General features: G+C 32.3%; 1 protein-coding gene and 1 long non-coding RNA gene across 2 annotated transcripts; one reads left to right on the forward strand and one right to left on the reverse strand.

Annotated features, from left to right (window-relative positions):
• Window positions 1–261: 261 nt before the first annotated feature.
• On the reverse strand, window positions 262–22,046 carry LOC126823465 (2-hydroxyacyl-CoA lyase 2). Its single transcript, XM_050552329.2, has 16 exons — window positions 21,714–22,046; window positions 20,916–20,969; window positions 20,051–20,155; window positions 19,497–19,575; window positions 18,859–18,950; window positions 16,688–16,826; window positions 14,661–14,772; window positions 14,099–14,199; window positions 13,146–13,255; window positions 11,712–11,835; window positions 11,400–11,494; window positions 5,395–5,552; window positions 4,353–4,490; window positions 2,813–2,987; window positions 2,199–2,297; window positions 262–1,393 (listed from the first exon to the last, which is right to left on the reverse strand). Exons 1-16 carry the CDS (start codon window positions 21,852–21,854, stop codon window positions 1,208–1,210), a joined length of 1,908 nt encoding a protein of 635 aa, XP_050408286.1. The 5' UTR covers window positions 21,855–22,046; the 3' UTR covers window positions 262–1,207.
• On the forward strand, window positions 7,844–10,230 carry LOC126823467 (uncharacterized). Its single transcript, XR_007681173.2, has 3 exons — window positions 7,844–8,156; window positions 9,659–9,757; window positions 10,035–10,230. It is a non-coding gene; the product is annotated as an uncharacterized LOC126823467 (long non-coding RNA).
• Window positions 22,047–22,376: the final 330 nt, after the last annotated feature.

Genomic DNA, 22,376 nt, shown 5'->3' on the forward strand with positions numbered 1-22,376 from the left:
GTGATATCAATTTACAGCCTGAAAAGCTATCCAGATTTACATAGTACCATAGCAATGTAATTGGTCTTTCAGCCCCATCTTCATTTGCCCAGTAGGACGTAAAACCCCATTACATCTTTAAGTCATGCCAGTCACTCAGTGACCTATATCTTCAAAGACAGAACACATTGTGATGTTTGGCTTGAGAAGTCATTACATAAGTATACAATACTGTCATACTGAACTCTTTCAAAGACAATGGTCAAGTTTTTCAATTCAAAGAAGAATTCAACAGATATATTTATTAATAATCTTTAGAGATACAGTAAATTTATAACATGATAATATTATAAGGCTAAATATAGAAATTGTGTTCGAAAATAATAAAATTATATTACTTCAAACTTTCCATACTGGTGCTAAAGTGAGGAGTCCACATGGTTTTGTCAATGCTGACAATGCTTCATTGTCGACTACACTGTTTTTGCTGATTGTGCCTACTTTCACTATAGGCCTCCGTAGGTTGTTGACATTGTTGTTGGTTTTCTTTGTTGATAAATGTCCAGCCCAAGATCATGTCAACTATATGTCTAACTAACATTTTGAGTCAACTCAGTGGCATGTTTTTCCTTGTGTCTCAGTATATATTGCTAAACATGGCATAAATTCTGAACAAATTTAATTATACAAACAATAAAATCATTAATATTATTGATACTTGGAATATTAAAGCAAAAATACTAAAGAAACAAATACAAAATGGTAGAAAAATTAAACATAACAAATTTGCATGTTTTTCTTTTTAAATAACAAAAAAACAACTAAAAAAAAATAATCATAAATAATAAATGTTATATTTCCTGCAAATTAGATAAATAATATGAATAATATTGATATGATTGAATTGCGTAAGAATTTATGTAAAACATTTCATTAATTAATGTGAAAGTAGAGGATGTTTACAAAGAAGCAATGTTATACAAATCGAGAATGTTCACTATCATTAACCCTTTTCACACACAGGTGCATACTATTTTAGATCATATGTATTTTCAAAATCAAAACAATAATTTAAGTTGCTAGTTACAACCAAGCAACTGAAACCATGCAAAAAGTAGATATCTTTAAAAGCTAGATTTTTGCAAAATTGAAACGATCACATTTCATTCAAAATTTATTTGTTTAATTGATTTTTATTGGCCATCTTGAAGTTACTACTGTCACTCATTTAAATCGATATACTGCCTTCTCTAAAATTAGTTTTTCCAATCAATGTATTAATTAATACAGCATTTCCATTTTGACTTTCCTTCAGAGCTTCTTGTAGAACTTCTTTGATTCTATCTTCGTTGGTACTATCCAGACGGTAACCTTTACCCCCATATCCTTCTGCTACTTTGTCATAATCAGTAAACTAAAAATAGAAATTTTAAATTGTAATTATGGGAATATTTATCATGCACTGATTTCCACATGACAAAAGAACAAACAATAAATAATACTAATTGAAATCAAAGCACAGCTCAAATTTATACTTTGGCTACTATGATGCAGATCTTAACTTTCACAACATGCTAGACAGCGTTTATTTTTAGTATAAATAATTACCTAACCCTATTTGCAAGTACTTAAACAGAGTTAAAGGCATAAAGGGTTAAAACTGGGTCAAAGTATTTAATGTATGGACAGGAATACAAACCTACTCAGAGTCTAAAATTTGCAACTGTTTGGCTATAAAAAGACAGAGAGAGAGAGAAATGGGGTTTAACATCCACTCAACACAAATTAGGTTATTTTGGGACTAAGATTTAGTACAATTTTATTTCAATAATTTGCTTGCACGTAGGGGACTTAGCAGTGGGAGGAAACCAGAGAAAACCCACCATGTTAGACAGGCGTTAATATAGTGATGAGCAGTTAAGCACTAATTACAAATAAAAGTTATAATTTTAAAAATTCTGGCATAATCCAAATCAATAATGAAGGACTCTATTTATTGTTACTTACAGCTAATTTACAAAATGCATCACTATGTAATAAAGGTACTTAGTTAATTTACAAGCTACACCACTATGTAATAAAGGTACTTACAACTAATTTACAAGCTACATCACTATGTAATAAAGTTACTTACAACAAATTTACAAGCTACGTCACTATGTAATAAAGGTAATACAGCTAATTTACAAGCTACGTCACTATGTAATAAAAGTACTTACAGCTAATTTACAAGCTACATCACTATGTAATAAAGGTACTTGATCTCTTTCTATCTGTGTCCAACCAGCATCATTACCAACAACAGATATAACTGGTAACTACAATAACAGCAATCACCCATTTTTTTAATACAAGCTAACTAACATTTGGATATTACCAATTGTTTAACAAAAGGATTTGCTTACTATGTCAGAGAAAAAAAGATACAGACACTTAATGGATACAGCAAAAGGTTGTTAAGGAGCTGTGTCTGCAATATTATACCACATTACTCTTTAAGAGCATTTATTTGGTCGTACCAAAAATGAACACCAATCTCGATCATCGATGTTTAAACTTGGTTGCCCCTAATCTGTGGAATTCAATTAAAATATACTGAAGATTTAAGAAGAACCTGAAGACTAATTTGTTTAGGGAGGATTTAACTAACTGGTTTTAATAATTTGTGTTACCATACTTTTCTGTGATATATGTGAACCCGTGTTTTAATATGCTATACTTTGTAAACAGTGCCTCAAAACAGATATTATCAATTTATTATTATACAGTAATAAAGTTATTACTTTAGAAGATTAGTAGATTATTTATGTTGGTGTATACAATATATACAAACCTTATGTCTAGTAAATGTATCATATTCAGCTATACTATAACCAACAGTACCATCTCCATATATAATCCATACATCAGCATCAGGACGACATAATTTAGCTCCTAAAGCAAACCCTCCTCCAACACCTAATGTACCAAATGCCCCAGGATCTAGCCATCTTAAGGGCCCTCTTGGTCTAAACAAATAAATATTTACATTATATCGTATTCCTATGTGTAGTGAAAATAGACTATTGTGGAAAATAAATTGTGTCTTCATTAACATAAATTATAATACAGTTGTATTAGGCGATTCAATGGCCTGTAAATTACAAAAAAAAAGTTCATTAAACATGCATTATGCAAGAGCTAAATCTGCCTATTGCAGGTCTTTCTTTAAGCCTGAAATGTTTTCTAAAGTATTAATTAGACATTAATTAATTGATCCAGGCCTTAATCAACTCTCGATGGAATCAGATTTCTCCGATATTAAATAGATTAGAAGGGTTCAGCGATACTTTGATTTAATCAAATATGGAGGATCGAGACTTAGCTTCGATCAACCAGTACAGTGGTTGAAATTATTGCACACGTCTGTCAAACCTTCAAAGGCTAATATCTTCGCTTGAAATAGAGTAATTTGAATGAAATTTTCAAATTATTCATTTTACATCATCTACTTTCAAACTATTATAGCAAGAATGGCTAGTTCTTTATCTAAATCTTACATAATGTATCTTTAAATCTTCAAAACGCCTGCATAAACCTGTTCTATTTTAAATACATTTCTGTTCATTATTCCCTGGTTTAGTATGAGTCTATCATAACGAAAACATTAAATGACAACTTAAACATTTTATAAATCAATAGTCTAAAGTTAGATGTTTTTATTACTACGCAATGATTTTAAAATTGATTGTGTAACTCTCTCTATGCTTAGTAATATATTCCTATATCCCTAGAGGTTTTGTCTAGTGTTTTTCCTTTGGTGCGGAAAATCCTAAATTGTTTAGAGGACAAGAAAAACATTTAATAATCTTTAGTCCTGGAAAGAAAGATTTTGTTTGGTCCAATGTTAGGCTTAGGGTCCAACAAATCCTTAACCTTCCTTGTTCATGTACATTATATAGTTAAAGTTAGTATCAATCTAAATTTTGGGGGGTCACGATAAGACGCTGGCTCGCTAGCCTGGAGGTACAGTGTTCGATCCCTGCATTGGCCGAGAAAGTTCATCCAGATTTTCCGGCGAGGTTCCCCCTTGTCAGTGATAGGAGGACAGAGGAACTGCAAGGAAAGCTGTCTAGTCATTTGGATGGGATGAAAAACCAAGGTCCCGTGGACACATTGGCATGCACGTAAAAGATCCCTTGACAGTTGGAATTCGATATAAGAGTAGTCCATAGTGCCACTGTCCGGGCAAAATTTCTCTCATAGCACACTGTAAGGTGTATGCTGGTCTTTATTAGCCCAGTTCGGAGCAGAACAGTAGGACTTTAAACCCCATTTCATTTCATTTCATTTCAATCTAAATTCTCTGGTCAGTGATAGTGAGATATTAATACCTGAGTATATAAGCAGCTGTAGCTACAAAATCTCCACCATCAGCAACCATAATAGTATTATCAGACATTACTTCTTCTACTATCTGTAGAACTTTTAATGGATTTAAATGTTGATCGGTACTTTCCTCAGCTTTAGCTCTGAAAATTAAAATTCAAGAATTTCAATATATTTACAAACATTGTGAGGTCAAAGACAGAGTTAGTGTTTTTGAGTAACAGCAAATAAAGTGTTCAGCAAAAAGAGAGATAATTGCAAACTACAATAGAGGCTTCAACAAATTTTAACATAGTTTCCACTTATTCTGCTTCTAAGATTTGATGACCTATTTCAAGAGATGTCGAGCCTTGAAATTCCAGATTTTGTGTTACTGTCTTACGGGAGCCCATGTTGAGAGAGAGAGAAATGAAGTTTAACGTTTACTCGACATAAACTAGGTCTTTTTGGGACTAACATATGGTTCAATTTTATTTCAATAATTCGCTTGCACGTAGGGGTCTTTAGCAGTGGGAGGAAACAGGCGAACCCGGAGAAAACCCACCACGCTGAACAGGTGACCCTACTCCATGTCACATACAAGTGGGGAATCAAAACCACGCCACTTGGCTGAATGAAAGACCTTCAGATTCAATGCACAAGCATTAACCATTTGGTCACTCAACCCCACAAGCCCATGGTGAATAATGGGAAAACTTGGTGGAGGTCAAAATAGTGAATTAGTCTTTAAGTGCTTGTCTCATTGGAATCATATAATTCTCCACTAATAATGTAAATATATGTATATGAACAGATTAATTGATGAAATTGACCATGTTAGAATTTAATATATTTCCAAGGTGTAATCTTTTTGCTGACCAGAACATCAGATAATTAAGCTCAGGTTAACACAAACTCCAACAAAAGCACAAAGCTGATATCGGTACTTGACTGACCTTTTTTAACACACTTTTTACCATTCTTCATCAGACTTAGGGTTGAGAATGATTAAGAGTTTTGAAATTGTCAAATTTAACTTAGGAGAAATAATTCTGAAATTCATCATACCTATTGGCCTTTTCTTTTTCATCATCACGTACAGTAAGCTGTTTAACCCAATCTTGATCACATTTATAATTATCACCTAATTCTGCCTGTAATTCTACAACAAAACTAGCCACATCACCCTGTACACCAACAGTAGGCTTCCAGAACATATCAGAATTCTATAATAAACATTAAAATATTTTCATTACTATTTGAAAATATGTTTCTGATAAAAAATACTAACTAATGGCTGGTTTCACAGATATAGTATCCTTTAACCTGCAAATCACATAACTTCCATTAACAATGAAACATTGCAACAAATATCTAGAAATATCTGATGTGTACTAGTATTCAATTTCTCTACAAAGGTATTTCCAAAAGTTCGAAAATTCAGTGTGAGACAATACAAAATTGCAATTGGTTGAATATACTGATCACCAGTTGGACATGGATCATCAATTGGTGAAAATTAAAAAAAAAAATCACCTTTTTTTCAGACAGCAAAACTTGAAATGAGATTCATGTTTAATAGGATATTTCTTTGCGATTGCTCATGTTTGATATTATATACGATTGTAATTACAGACATTAATGCTATATATTTATAAACATTAACAATAAATATCGAACAATCTTAAAAACATTTATGCATTTAAAAAAGATAGGGTTTTTTTTACTTTCTGCACCTTTAGATCAAAATGGTATGAAAATTTGTAATAAGGATTCAAGAAAGTTACCCAGAAATAATAGTTAAGTAAGAATCAGATTAATTAATATTATTTACCACCCAAATAGTGTTCCAAAAAGGTAAAAAGTAAAGGTTTGCTAAACATTTCGTCACATTCTCTTCAAATTGTTTGATCCTATGTCATGGCCAATGCCAAGATGCATCTTATGCTGTCAATTCTGTGTAAATCAGATAGTTATTAATTAGTTTAAAGCCAAAAACACAATTTCGAAAAAGGTTACTGATAATTGAGAAAATAACTTTGTTGATAAATGTTTTATTAGGGAAAAATAATATGAACTTGTTTGAAACAAATCGGCCAATAAAAAAATTATTTGGGATACATAAATTGAATCAGAGAATTGCAGTTTAGGAAAAAGCCATACAAATTAAAAAATAATTGTTTTTTGTTAAGAGTCAAATTTTCAAAACCTGATGCCTAACATTTGTAATGATTTGTTGAACATCAAAACATTGACCCTTTTTTATAAGCCCCTGTCTGTCTGGACGTCCGTCCACAATTTGTTTGTGGACACTCTACAGGTCACAATTCTTATCCGATTTTGGCAAAACTTGAAATATAGGTTTATCTCCAAAAGATCTCAGTTCCTTTCGATATTGGCATGTATCAGATTGAAACTTCATGGATTATGGCCCCTGATTGTACGAAAAATCACATTTTTAGGTTGTGGACACTCTAGAGGTCACAATTTTCATCTGATTTTGATGAAACTTGAAATACATGTTTATAACCCAAAGATCTTGGTTCCTTTCGATATTCACGTATATGGGATCATAACTTCCTGAATTATGGCCCTCGATTGGACGAAAAATCGTGTTTTAGCATGTGATCCCTCTAGAGGTCACAAATCTTTTTCGGTTTAAAAAAAAATATGAATATATCACCAAATGATGGTCGAGTTCAAATTTTGTGAAAATGGGACCAAAACTTCCGGACAAAATGCCACCCCTCGTAAATGTATGGTATATCAAGGTTGTGGACCCTTTATAAGTCACAATTTGGATCCGATTATAATGAAACTTGAAATATTTCTTTATGAAACATCACATTTGTTTTAGCTTGTTCTCTATCCATTTCTTGCAAAATGTGGGTGTATCTTGCCTGGCAGCCGCTGGTTTATAAAAATAGACAGCAATAATTTAGAAAATGACAAATTCTGAAATATTTAGGACACGTTGGTTAGTCGCAATACTTGAGAAACAGATATAATCTTAAAGTCAGCCACACTTTCAAGATAATAATTGAAGCGTTCTGAATGATCCGACAATGAAAGAATCTTGACACATACACATGATACTTTAAAACCAGTACAAAGATCCTTTATAAGAATTAGTATGAAGTACTTGTTTAATTAGAGCAACAATGATAAATATCCTACAATTTTCTGGAAAATATCACTTACATACCCATTAGTATGAAGTATCTGTTCAATTATAGCAACAATGATACATATCCTATTATAGAATTAAAGAGGCATTATTACATTCAAAAAGAAAATAAATGTAATTAATTTCATATTCATAATTAAAATTTAACTATAGATTTTATAATAAAATCAGGCTGATATTCTGAAACTCCAGCAGTTATCCCATGTTTGTTTTGGGAAATTTGTCACAGTCACAGTGTCACGAGTGAATTAGGCTTATCTCAATTGGCCAATATGTCTGTGAGATATTGCACACAATTCTATTAATAAAACCCTTCACGTGACAGCATAGTAGTCTGAAATCTAGTCAAATCGAAAATCAAAGTGCCAATGCCTCTTTATGATAAATCAACCACTTTATTTACAATAATTCCATAGGATCTGACGAAATAGTAAATAAGAGACGAATATAATACAGGGATATGAGTGAAAGGACAATAAAAATGACATAGTTTTAACAACTACATGTATTATATTAGTTTCTGTCATTGAGTGGAGTCTGATATATTCATTCTTGACAATCACAATGAATCTACTTTTTAAAGTTTTACTACTGGGGATATTATGTATATTTCTGTTAAGTGTAACTTCTGCAAAACAGAGAGGTAAGTATGAGTATTATGTGTATTTTGAAAGATTCTAATCACTTTATATTTAGGTTCTCATTCAGATATTGTATATTCAAGAGCAAATACATTGAAACTTCCCTTGATTAACAAAAAATTTACACAACGGTTCCCAAAATCATAGTTTGTGACCAATTTAACAAGCAAGTTATTGACATGGAAGATATGCCCAAATTTGGCAAGGGATGGACCGAAAATGAGCTAAACAAAAATGTGATTTTTGGTACATCATGGACCATAATCCAGGAATTTATGGTCCGATATGCACGAATATCGAACGGAAACAAGATCTCTTGGTTATAATTATAAACATATATTTCAAATTTCATCAAAATCGGATAAAAATCATAACTTCTAGATGTCAATAATCTTGAAATTACATAGTTTTACCCTATTTGCATACGAGCAACCATTCTGTCAGCAGTTTCAGTCTGATTTTCACAAAATTTGAACATAACCCTCATTAGGGTGTAACAGTGATATATTTAAATGATTTTTTCGATGTGATCTCTAGAGGTACCACAAGCTAAAAACATGATTTTTCGTACAATCAGGGGCTATAATCAAAGAAGTTGTATGCGCTAATATATTTGAACGTTTTTTAAAATCAGATACAAATTTTGAGGGTCCAAAAGCCAAAAAACACAATTTTTCGTACAATCAGGGCCCATAATCCCGAAAGTTATATCCTTGGGATATAAACATATATTCAAGTTTCATCAAAACATGATTTTTCATACAATTAGAGGCCATAATCCATGAAGTTACGATTCGATATATCTGTGGGAGATCAACATATTTTACAATTTTCATCAAAATAAATTGGGACCTGTAGAATGTCCACAAACAAATTGTGGATGGACGTCCGGACAAATAAGGGCGATGACACTATACATCCACATGTAAATGTGGGTGTATAAAAAGAATTGAATTACTCTTGGAAATCTGTTGTATGATTATTTTAACATGAATCCAAGCTGGTAGATTATCTAGTGTTGGTATTTTGATTTTGTTTTTCTTAATCAAATATTACATATCCAATCTGAGTACATATTTAGCATTTATTAGGGCATGAGAAATTTGGTATTTTAGCAAAAATGTGAGCCTTAATTTATATCAAAATCTTTAATATGTTTGATGATCTTCTGATTTCATCAAACTAAATTAATAAGATATCAATTACTTTTGAATATCCTTTATGTTCATCAACTGAATATTTCAACATATCTAATTAATTACTTATCTATTTCAATGTTTTACCCTGGAATCACTTTAAATCTTAAGTTTGGCTTGACTTGTACCAACAGAAGAATGGCAGGGGGGTGGATAGGCAGGGGGATTACATAGACAAAGACGCTGTCTGCTCCCCGATCCGAACTTTATGTACACATCATGAAACATGTCCTGTGTAAAACCTGGAGCAATGGAATAGGATACAAATTAATTTTAATGTCTTTAAATGAAAATTTACTTTATTTCAGGCACGGAAGGTTTAACTGGTACAATTCTGGCCAGAATTATGTGTCAGATGTGCAAAAAAAAGGGTGATTTACAATGTATGAGGAGATACTGTTTAACAGGTTAGATTCAGTGACCATTCTTCTTTAAAGCTGGTGTATTAAAACAATTTATAAATCTAATAGGCTCATTCAGTGACAAGTCTGCCTTAAAGCTGGTATACCAAAACAATTTATAAAGCCATTGGTTTCATAGCAGAATCTATCTTTAAATTCAAAATGGCGATTATGGGACAGTTTCTTTGAAATTATGCAGATTGTTATAAATTATTTATTTGTTTATATTCCATTTTTCAAATAAATATATTTTCTTTAGTGTTTGATATTTTTTTTATTTCAGACATGTGTCTTATGAAAAAAACAGAAATGAAATTAAATGAAATGGCCTATGTTGTTGATCCTAAATGTCATTAGTTTCATTTCAAGCAGAACCCGTTTTTAAACTCAAAATAGAGATTATGTAAACAGTTTCTTTAAAACTATGTAAAATATTTATTTGTTTATATTCCACTTTTCAAATAAATACTTTTTCTTTAGTGTTTTTTTTTTTTTTAGACAAGTGTTTTAGAAATGAACAGAAATGAAATAAGAGTTTAACGTCCTACATGTCTTCCTTTAACTGTTTAATATAACTTAAATGATATATTCTGTTGTTATCAGGAATTTAAATTTCGTAATCATTGATTAGATGATATATTAAAATACCAGTACAAATTGATTTGCTGGCTAAAACTACAAAATTTACTAAACACAATTTTTCAGTTTGTGAAATGTAACTCAAATTTTAAGTTAGAAATAAGCAATGGATGCCCTAATTATCTACATGGAAATGCATCTTTAAGCAATTGACATGTAAACAGGATACAGCATTTATACTTACTTCAATTTATAACAGTTTACTGTCACAAAATGTGACAATGTACTGAATGTAGCCTATATACTTTGTATATAAAAAAATAATCACACAGGGCTACCCTAGTGTAAAGGTTTGCAAGAGTCTTTTCCCCAAAATTAAGCCATGTTATTCACTGCAGTTAGTGAGATAAAAAAAAAAAACATTTCATTGAAAAATATGTGTTTAAAAAGATCAAAATCAAGTATTTAATTCAGTTGATCTGATGTGTTACTGCAATTAGTGCTAGGGCAAACTGCATATCCACAAATAAAAAAAGCTTTTTTTTTTAAATTTCACATTTTGCAATCTGGCACAGAATAACTCTGAAGATCTGTCCAAATTCTATCAATATTTTCAATCAGCACAAATTCAAAGATTTGGAGTATTTTACACAGTTATATTCTCCAAGTCACTGCACATTTTTAGGAAAGCCGAGGACTGCAAAACAACCTCACAAGTACTTCCTAATGGAAAAAAATATAAACTAATATAAAAAGTAATCCGACCAAAAATAATAGTGTTTTACACTAGTTACAAAGTGTGAAACCATAATAACGTAAACAGTGTCTTATTCAAGGACACAAGGATTTGACACAAAACTTGAGTGAGGATAGATCAGGCAAATGCATGACTTCAGATATCTAGCTTGCTGACTGCTGGGTCATTACCTTCCTTTTGCAGGACAAGTTGATATGCCTTGTAACTCTAGTGTTTTATTCCAGTTCTTGAAGCTTGTTAGAGGAAAAGCAGAAAAATATATTTGTTTTTAAAGTATCTGATCTATACATTTTTTGAAAATGTTATAAATACCTTATGTAATTGATCATAATCCCTATTAACAGCAATAATCTTTGATTTACGACTTAACACCCGGCCATAGTTTAATCTAAAATCACATACAGACCCTAAACAAATAGAAAACATAAATACATATCAATATAAATATCAATCATTATCATCTATAATATGACAGAATACAAAACATTTCTTATTACAACACATTTATATAATTAGTAGAGGGGCCATGGTGGATCAATACTCTTTGTGTAAGCTAAGTAGCCAGGAGGTCCAGGGTTCAATCTCAGTATTAAATATAAATGTAAATATTATTGTATAACATACCAGCTAAAATAACTAAATCTGCTTCACGTAGTGCATCACGCCGTTTCTGTCGACACTGTATTTTACTGTACCTACCTAGTAAACCACGAGACATACCACCCAAAAAACATGGTATACCCATACTCTGTAAGATCAACAAGATTTCTATAAGGCCAAACCAATCTGATATTAGTTATTTGGGATCTTGACAAATAGACCTTATGTGAGCGCTGGTTTTATTTTAACTTCCACCCACAAAAAAGGCGGCTAAGGGCATTGAAAATAACAACAAATTTTTTGTTCATCTTTTAATTTAATTGTTTATTGAAGAAATAATAAGCAAATTTTTCACAGGCGGTTCCCCAAAAAATTACGTTTAAAGGAGCTAAATCGCTAATATTTGGGACCTAGAAATTGACCCAAATGGGTCGAAACTCATATAATAATGTAATCTGACTGTATAAAAACTGATTTACATTCAATTGTTTCCTTTCTGACTCTAATTTCAAATCAGTTATGTCCAGCGAAATACAGCATGTGTCTCAACCCTATAGCGATTTATAGCGTCAGGTTATTCCAATCTATTAAGCAGGCTCTCCAGTTGAATATGTCTAGCCCCGTTCTTTCTGGTCACTTGTTGCAAATGATGCTAAAACGCACTATGGTACACGATTCGTGTACCAATGGTAAAACGTTTATTTTTTCTTAAATATTGGATATCAGAATCCTGCCTTTTCCTGGTAAGATCACAACATCAATGTTGATTTGAATTGACAAATAATTCGTATTTTCAATGTGTAAGACTTTGGATGATATTGAGTTAGAGACTTAGCTACTTTAAATTGGTGTGGCCAATTCAAATATGATACAGTTTTCAATACATAAAAATCGACTTTAAGATTTTACAAGTGTTACCACACCCTCCCATGCCCTTTTCAAGCAAAACCATGCTCTATTTAAACTGCTCCATGCCATGATATTGAGAAAATAAGTCAAAGTCCCCCTCAGATCATTATTCATTATATGGAATCTAAAGAGTTGTACTGAGAATCACTCATTCAACGACAGTTTCACTAGAAAGTGGAAAAAGATGATAACTGGGCCCTTATTCACGAAAACTTAAACTAAGATACAATCGAAATTTTAAGAAATACTGCAATTCGATTGGCTGACCAGTAAAATCAATTTGCATATATCCAATGAAGTTGCAGTATTTCTTAAAATTTCGGTTGTAACTTAGTTTAAGTTTTCGTGAATAAGGGGCCTGTTTAATTGCTTTAATTATCCCTGAACTGACAAATTATCCAGCTTGTTAATTCATACAATCTAATTTGAAACCTCTGTTTTTTATAACCATACCGTAAAGATCTCCAAATACCAACCGGTCTATAATTCCATTATATCTTGTAGATGAGTTATGGTTGATATGTAAGTAAGTAAGAATAAATGTTATACCTCCAGTGCTGATCTTAGATCATTGACATCTGTAGGTGGTAATGTAGCTTGACTACCAACTAATACAACAGGCTTCCTGGATCTAGACACTAACTCACTACACTGTTTTACTAAAATAGCATCAATATCGTACTTTAACAGCACAATGATCAATTTAAAACAACCTCCTCTCAGCAACATTTAAACATGCATTATGCAAGAGCAAAATCTGCTTATTACAAGTCTTTCTTTAGGCCTGAAATGTTATCTAAATTATCAATAAGACATTAACTAACTTATCCAGACCATAATAAACTCTCGATGTCAAGGCTAGCCTTCGATGTTGGCTGGATTAGATTCCTATATGCCACTAACGACCATTGATAATTAAATCAATAAAGGTGGATAATCGAGACTTGCTGTTTATATTAATGATTTTAGTAATGATGACCAAGACTATGCCAAAATTTCACGAGCTTCTTTCTCGGCTCATGGTGGATCAATTTGACTGAAATTTTCAGCAAATTACCTTTACACTATCTAGTTTTTAACTATTATAGCGAGAACTGCCATCTCGTTATCTTATCTCCCATATTGTATCTTTAATACAAAACATAGCTTTAACAAGTTTTCTAGTTTATTACTAAAAACATGAAATTATTGTAAATAGGAAGTAAATAATGACAGGTTTTAACACTGAAGAGAATGGCAGTTTCATTGTCCCATATACATTGAGAGTGTCATGACATGGCAACATAAAGATTTAACGCAACTGCAATAATGATCCAATTTCCAAGAATGCATAATTTCTTCTAAGATAAATTGGTATAATAACAATGCAGATTTGTAGAAATTGATTCTAGGTGTAAATCAACATCGAGGAAAACCAAAAATCCAATCTGTTCAACGATGAAATCATCGCTCTTGGTGGGCATGGGTCAAAATAGAGGGAAGCTGCATGTAATTGTTCTTACCCTGAGATCTACTGGCCATGGGTTGCTTAACTGGCAATGGTCCTGTTGGTCTAGGTTCCCAGGCTCCAGAAAATAAATTTGCTAAATGATTTCTTAGATACCTGTGAATCAGACAAGAATAATCCATTCCTTTATAGTTATAAAGATGCACTGTATGGTGATCACCTCTAAAACCTAGATCCTATTTTCAATTTCACTAATTTAGTTCCACCATGTGCGTCAAGTTTAGACTGTGTACAAAACAGATTTGCTTTACATGTCTAGAAGGAATGGTAAATACAGTTCCACAGTAGATCAGACACATTATTAATAAAAGCTTTGATATAACATGAAAACAATAAAATCTGATGTCTGCTGCCTTTATCCCAAAATAAAATATGTTTAGTAACATTACTGATGTGCGGAAGTTATAAGACAATTTTCATCAACCCACTCCATCATCTGCTCATCACTGACATTTTCCTAGTGAACATCTGTAACACTTTTGAACATCTTAACTCAGTTAAAACCAGGGTTATTGTGTTTCTTCGAAAGGCGGACGAAAATAAAAAAGATGTCTTACCACTGAACAATTTTATCTACAATGCCTTTTCCTGAACCCTTTATACCCATTTGATCTTGAACTAATTTGTAATTATATAAAACATCTATAGGTAATTCTACAAATACTGGTCCTGTAAATATAATTTATATGGTGTATTAATTCTAATTACATAAATCAGCTAAAATTTGTGGCCTCTACAGGGTCCACAAGCTAAAAAAAGTGATTTTTTGTACAATCAGGGGCCATAATCCATGAAATTACAGTCCAATATGCACGAATATAGAAAGGAACCGAGATCTTTGGGTGATAAATCTACATTTACAGTCTGATACATGCCAATATTGAAAGGAACCGTGATCTTTGGGATATAAACCTATATTTCAAGTTTTGTCAAAACCGGATAAAAGTTGTGACCTGTGTAGTGTCCACAAACAAATTGTGGACAGTCAGGCAGACAGGATCGACGACAATGTACGTCCACCTGAAAATGTGGACGTATAAAAATCATCTACTGGTAGATAGATCATTCTACAAATATAATTGCCTGTGAAAAAAAATTATGTATGGTCTGTTGACGCGTACGAACCTGGTATCTCAACCTTAAGATGTAAAACTCAAGTTATATAATCATAAAGTGTCTACACTGTAATATATAACCTAAAAACTAACCTGGTATATGGGTCATTCCACAAAATTTAATATGGGGTCCGAATAAAAATGTATATATATCATTGCTCAAAGCAACAAAAACACTTATTTTCTGATTACCAATTGTTGAAAAATCTAATTGATCATGTAATATGTTTATTATTTTATACTTATTTACTTTTAAAATATTCAAAATCGGTTTGTGGTTAAATTTTTCAATGTTGCAATTCGTGGTGTCCATGAATTTTTATGTTACATTTTGGGGACATTTTGTACTTAACAATGTAACTACTAGACCATATTAAGCACAAGATTATTATTTCCAATTATTTTCACAAAACATGCACCAGAGAATCTAAGATTTTATTTACAATTTTTTCATTTCTAAACAAGTGGTAAGTAATCCCAATAGGAGGATTTTCAATCACGTCCCACAACGTAAACTTTTGTGTTCTTAATATTTACATTGTATTATTGTCATTTTAGTCACGATCTTACTTTGACAAATCAAAACAAAATGTTTCATCTTAATTCCATTTCATTGAAGTATAAATAAATAACAAATTCGGAAAACGTAATCAGATGTATTGTGTAAAATTATCTGTGAAAATTTGATTAGCTTTGTCGATGTTGTAAATTCGAGTCCCTCGTTCATTATATGAAGTGCTTGTTTATGCCAATTGTAACGCCCTGTATTTGCTGGCAGAGAGATATGTTTAGTTTATGGTCACATGATAGACATACCTCAAGTAGATACTGATACATGATATTGATTTACAAATAGTTCATATGGACTGTTAAGGTCAAACAAACTTCAACAACTTTGTAAAATCTTTATTTTATTAAAAATCTACACAAGAATTCTACACGTAACTTGTCATGTAAAGATGTTCATATCTTTTCTTTGGAACTCATCAATGAGAAATCAGCAACTGTCCTTCAAATGGCATACATTACTCCTATTATTGGTATAATTTTATCAGTGATTGAGATTACTTAAAATATTTGTATCTATGTCACACATTGGACCCCCCCACTAAAGAATGACCCATATATAATGTAACAAACTAACCAGGTGGATATAATATAAAAACTAACCAGGTGGATTTTAATGTAAAGACTAACCTGGGCCCTTATTCACGAAAACTTGAACTAAGATACAATCGAAATTTTAAGAAATACTGCAATTCGATTGGCTTACCAGTAAAATCAATTTGCATATATCCAATGAAGTTGCAGTATTTCTTAAAATTTTGGTTGTAACTTAGTTTAAGTTTTTGTGAATAAGGGCCCTGGTGTATATAATGTAAAGACTAACCAGGTGTATATAATGTAAAAACTAACCTGCTGTATATAATGTAAAAAACTAACCTGGTGTATAAAATGTAAAAACTAACCTGGTGTATTAGATTGGGCTTCCTGTAAAGCTTGACGTATTGTAGGTACTATATCTCTAACAGTAGTAACAGTAGCACAGAATTTACACAGTGGTTTAAATAATGACATCTGATCAATATCTTGTAGAGCTCCTCTTCCCTGTAACACAAATATTCATCAAAATATTACTAACTTTTTTCATATTAAAGACACAGTCCCAAACATATTACTGACTTTTCTCATAATAAAGCACTTTCCCAAACGTATTTTAGTGAATAAAGCTGGGTTTTTTTAAATTATTATAACATGAGTAATATAGTTAACATGTGGCATTGTCAGTAAGTCTGAAAACGACCAATCTGATTAAAATACAGATCTATATTTCGTTTCGTTTTTTTACAATTTTGATGGCCTACACTACATGAAGATCTGAACGGTTGTACTGGAAGGTCGCGTCAGGGGTCATATGAGCGGCTTTAGACCCTCTGGCTTCAAACATTGATTAATCAATCAGCAATGACGTTTCTAGTGGTTTACCCACAGTTTTGTGCATCGCATGCCAAGAACTCACTGTAACAGACCGTTTCATTGGCTAATTCCTCACTTCAACCAGAATGCCGGTAATATAACAATTCTTCCAGATCCTAGTGTAGTATTTTGAACTATAAAAGATAGGTTGCCAGGCAACGAAACATACGCCCACAGCAGCTAAATCGTCCGGGCAGTCAACAAGAGAGTTGTCGCATATTTTTACTTTTTTAGGTAATGAAACATTTATAATACACTAAAATCTGATTAAGAGCAACAACTCAGAAAACCATTAGAATTTGTTTGGTTTTTATAACGTTCTGCCCCATGCTAACGTTTTGTATACAAATCTTTTAATACTGTATCATGAATTTAGCTGTTCCAAGTCATAAAAATTCATTGAAAATCAATATACATGTTCGTCTCAAGATCTTAAACTCTGTGTATCAATCTGCAGTCAATCGGATTTTAAACTTTGGCCTCTAGAGCGTCCACAGGATTTTTTTAAGTGATCAAGGGTCATAACTCTGGCAGTTATTATGGGAAATCGCTGAATATCAAAAGGCGTATTCGTCTCATGACCGTAAACACTGTGTATAAATTTAAAGTCAATCGGATATTAACTTTGGCCTCTAGAGCGTCAACAAGATTTTTTGAAGTGATCAAGGGCCATAACTCTGGCAGTAATTATCGGAAATCGCTGAAAATCAATAGGCTTCTTCGTCTCATGACCTTAAACACTGTGTATAAATTTAAAGGCAATTGGATATTAACTTTGGCCTCTAGAGCATCCACAAGATTTTTTAAAGTGGTCAATGGCCATAACTCTGGCAGTAATTATCGGAAATCGCTGAAAATCAATAGGCTTCTTCGTCTCATGACCTTAAACACTGTGTATAAATTTAAAGTCAATCGGATATTAACATTGGCCTCTAGAGTGTCCACAAGATTTTTTGAAGTGATCAAGGGCCATAACTCTGGCAGTAATTATCGGAAATCGCTGAAAATCAATAGGCTTCTTTGTCTCATGGCCTTAAACACTGTATATAAATTTAAAGTCAATCGGATATTAACTTTAGCCTCTAGGGCGTCCACAAGCAATTGTGGACGCCAGACGGACAGACGGACTGACGGACGGACGGGGGTGACGACAATATACGACCACATTTCAATGTGGGCGTATAAAAATGAAATGAATTAGGATCTGTGTTTTAATCAGATTGGAAAATGACATTACATATATTACCACTCTCAATACAGCTAATTCCGTAACAATGAAATTCTGTAACTATTTCATCACATTTTGGCGTTTTATTATCTAAACCTAATTCTATTATCAGATACCCATTGAAGGCTCCTTTAGACCATTGATTTTGAAACTTACAAACTTCTAAGTACGTTACAAAATGAAAATAGCATTACAGATCCTGTTCTATCGTTGCCTAAAAGTTGGCTTTAAATCCAATTGAATCCATGCCAGGACATTATCTAGCTTTAGTATTTTTATTATGTTGTCTTATTAAAATGTTAAATCATCAATTTGAGTATATATTAGCATGGATTAAGAGATGACAAACGTAATATTCTAGCAACAAAAACCAATGGCACCTTGGGACGTTGAGTATTAGTTTGTATCTATAGTTTTTACACATGAATTTCTTACCTTTAGTAATGTAGCTGCTGCTCCACCTAAAAGTAACACAGGCGATTCAGCCATCTGAGCATTTTTGATAGCTGTTACAGTATTCGTTAAACCTGTAACATTTAAAAGGAAAATTCATCAAATCTATAACATGTGCTAAGGGAAATAACTCTTAATGGGAAGATTAGGTAAAATCCAGTCTATAAAGAACAGTTACATCAGATTCTATGTAACGATTTTAAACTTTTAAAACACTTCATAGTATTTTCATCTTACCCTGAGTTACTCAGACTTTTACCTGGTTACATGAAAAATTTCATCTTCACAAAGACTATACATGTATTTCCAAACTTTCAGGTGAGCTCTTAATCACTTGTTAATATATTGAAGACAGGCTGTATCAAAAGAGCGTCTTTGAAATTAAGAAAAGCAGTGAAATGTCAGAGTCACTCACTGCGTGAAAAGTATTGTCAATAAAGCAATGGCTCATCTCGCTACATGTAAGTTCAATAGATTTGTGATTCTTTATGTGTACTCAAAAATATGACCCAGGTGATATGTACATTAATGTTGCGATTTTCCAGATCAAAAAACATTTTGAGGTGCTTGATGCAATAAATTGATAAATGAAGAAATTTATGAAGGAAAATTATAATTACCGGGGCCAGCTGTCACAGCACAAACACCAACAGTACCAGACATTCGTGCTACTGCATCAGCAGCAAAAGCTGCAGTTACCTGCAATTAATTAATATGATTACTGGTTTCTCCATTAAAAACTCCCTAATCTTGCAATGTTTTAAAATAGTTTGACAAACTAAAATATATACAAAATGTAGGTATATAACAGCATATTTCCTTTCTCTTGAAGCCTGGTGTCAACTGACATTTTTAAATGTACCACTGATTGATTATAATGGCCTCTATTACTTTCCCACTAAAAATGTCTGTAGAACAAAATTTTATAACAGCATCCCTGTTTTAAACTGATGATAGTGAAGTCCCACATGTATGAAAATGTTTACCAGGGATCATAAGACCATAAATCATATGTTGAAAATATGTAGGATATGCTAAATGCATACATATGATTGATTGAATATCATTTGCCATTATTCTCTTGATAAGGGTTGTCTCCTGATTGTCTATCCAGAGGCTATTACAGGTGTTACAAAGCGCAGATGAGCACAATAAAAGCTAACAAAAGTATCACCTCATGTCTTGTATCTATAACTTTAATACCAATCTTCTCACAAGCTACAAGTATAGGTGATATATGTCCTCCAACTAGCGTAAATACATGTTTTATATTATGTTCCTACAAAACCAAAACACAGATTTCACATACTTAATAGACAATCTTTTGAAAAATTCCAAACCTTGTCTAACAGCTACACTACCCAGGGAGGGTGGGGAGGGTTTTTTTGGGGCAGATATATCCAGTACCGGGAAGTTTGTGGTGCATCTGCCTCTGATGTGTAGCCCTGACAAAGCAAAGATCAAACCAGTACAAAGAGAAATTTGACTGTTACAATTATTGGCACCAGCAGTGGTAACATCAAACTGAACATACTTGTAACTGATGTCAATAATAATATACAATATCTAAAATGGTTTAAATGTCACAGTTCAAGAGATAATCATAAAATTCTGTACTTTTGTACAGTGTACACTATTTGACAGTTTATTGAAAAGGACCCACTATTGAATTTGGTTACCATGCTCTAAATAGCATTCATATGTGCATTTGCCTTATTACTTGAGGTATGCATTATTTTAACATTTATAATCCGTTAACTTAATTTGGTCCCATTTGCTTTATTATTATCAGTAACTTAGTTAATAAATTTTAACTTCAATATTACAATGAATATTGTGTTTATTAATAAGCATTGATAGCTATCCTATTCATCTCTGAGTGTGTCGAATGACAGTATATTTAGATTTGAAATAGTGAAGAACTCATGATTTAATGTTTTAAGTTACAAATATAGTTTCATCGGCATTGCAGGAAAAATCATTAATGGGTTTATAGAATTGGGCCTTTAAGCCAACTTTTCAAAATAAGACAAACCAACCTTTAAAACCTGGGCCACCAGTTCTCCTCCATGTCTTGTTGAAGTCTCATCTGCCTGCAACAAAGAGCAAATTCATTTGTGTACTGGCAGGACAAAAATCATGGCAAATTTGTAAAAACTTATGATTTAAAATTGAAGTGATATTAAAGGAGCTATAAACCTCTAACTCAATATTATCTATAATATTGAGAATTAAAAACATGAATTAGATAATCTTATCTTACCGCAAAAATATGGGATCCTAATATTCAATATTTAAGACAAGGCTAACATTTTAAAATCAGTACAGGAGGTGGTTTACTTTGTGGACATAACGGTTTCCAGCACCATTTGTAATGAACAAAGTGAAACATACCCCAGAAGACACAGAAGTAATTACAAATAGCTGATTCATAAATGATAATATAACAACAACAAAAAAAGTGTAGAATGGATTAAGCAGGTGCAAACGACTGCCATTCAGTTTGGACTGTTTGCATGTTCACCGACCATAATTTATTAAAAATGACAATAAAATTTTAAAAATTGAATGCAAATCAGCACTCATACTCATATATTTTATTTAGATCTATTTTCGTCTATTTTGAGGTTCCCTTAATAATTGACCCATAAATAGATCTTAATATTATTGTTAAACAAATAATTAATTATGATAAAGAACAAAAAAGGTAAAAATTATGATGACAAATATTATTAGGCCACAAACCAAATATGTCAAAGTCCACTGTCAAGTTTTATTATGTGAATCATGGCCTTGCTGAAAATTGCTTTCTAAATGTGTTTAAAAATCAAGAAAACCTTATGAAAATACTGGTATATAATGCCAAAACGCTTCAGAAAGAAAATAACTCCGATTGTGGCTGCAGACACAGTAATTGGCAGTGCATACTGAGTAAAATACTTTTGCAACTCTGGATAGAGCTTGTCCCACGACGCCATTTTGTTTACATCACGTGATAGCAGGTGACCGATGTCAAAGGTCGAGTCATCCTTCAGGGTCTCGACCGATGACGTCGTCTCAACAATTTAGTCCTCAAACTGATCAGCAGTGAATATTCGCTAGGCCGCTACAATTACTGAAAGAGATGACTTACGTAAAAGTCAATTAACTCACAATATTAACTTTTTCCTTCTGCAAATTAAATTTTAAAACATTTTTTTGGAAGTATTAGAAAAATAAACAAAGGTCTTTGAAGTATATAATAGTACGCGAAGGCGTAAAATGAGTAAAAGGCACCACTCTGTCCGGACTGGTTTATGTTACTACGCGCCCGATGTCATATCTTATAGTGATTGTTGTTAGCTTAGCGAATATATTCACTGCTGTCTTGCTGATAAGTCTGTTTAGTCCTTCCGATGAAATTTACAGTACAGCTGGTAGTCTGAATTAAAACAGTACAATCAACATTCTTAGTTCCTTGAAATATCTAAATAGACTTGAGTTGTTGGCCAAATAAATAG

This window comes from Patella vulgata, chromosome 6, assembly GCF_932274485.2.
Source record: "Patella vulgata chromosome 6, xgPatVulg1.2, whole genome shotgun sequence".
Taxonomy (NCBI): Eukaryota; Metazoa; Mollusca; class Gastropoda; family Patellidae; genus Patella; species Patella vulgata.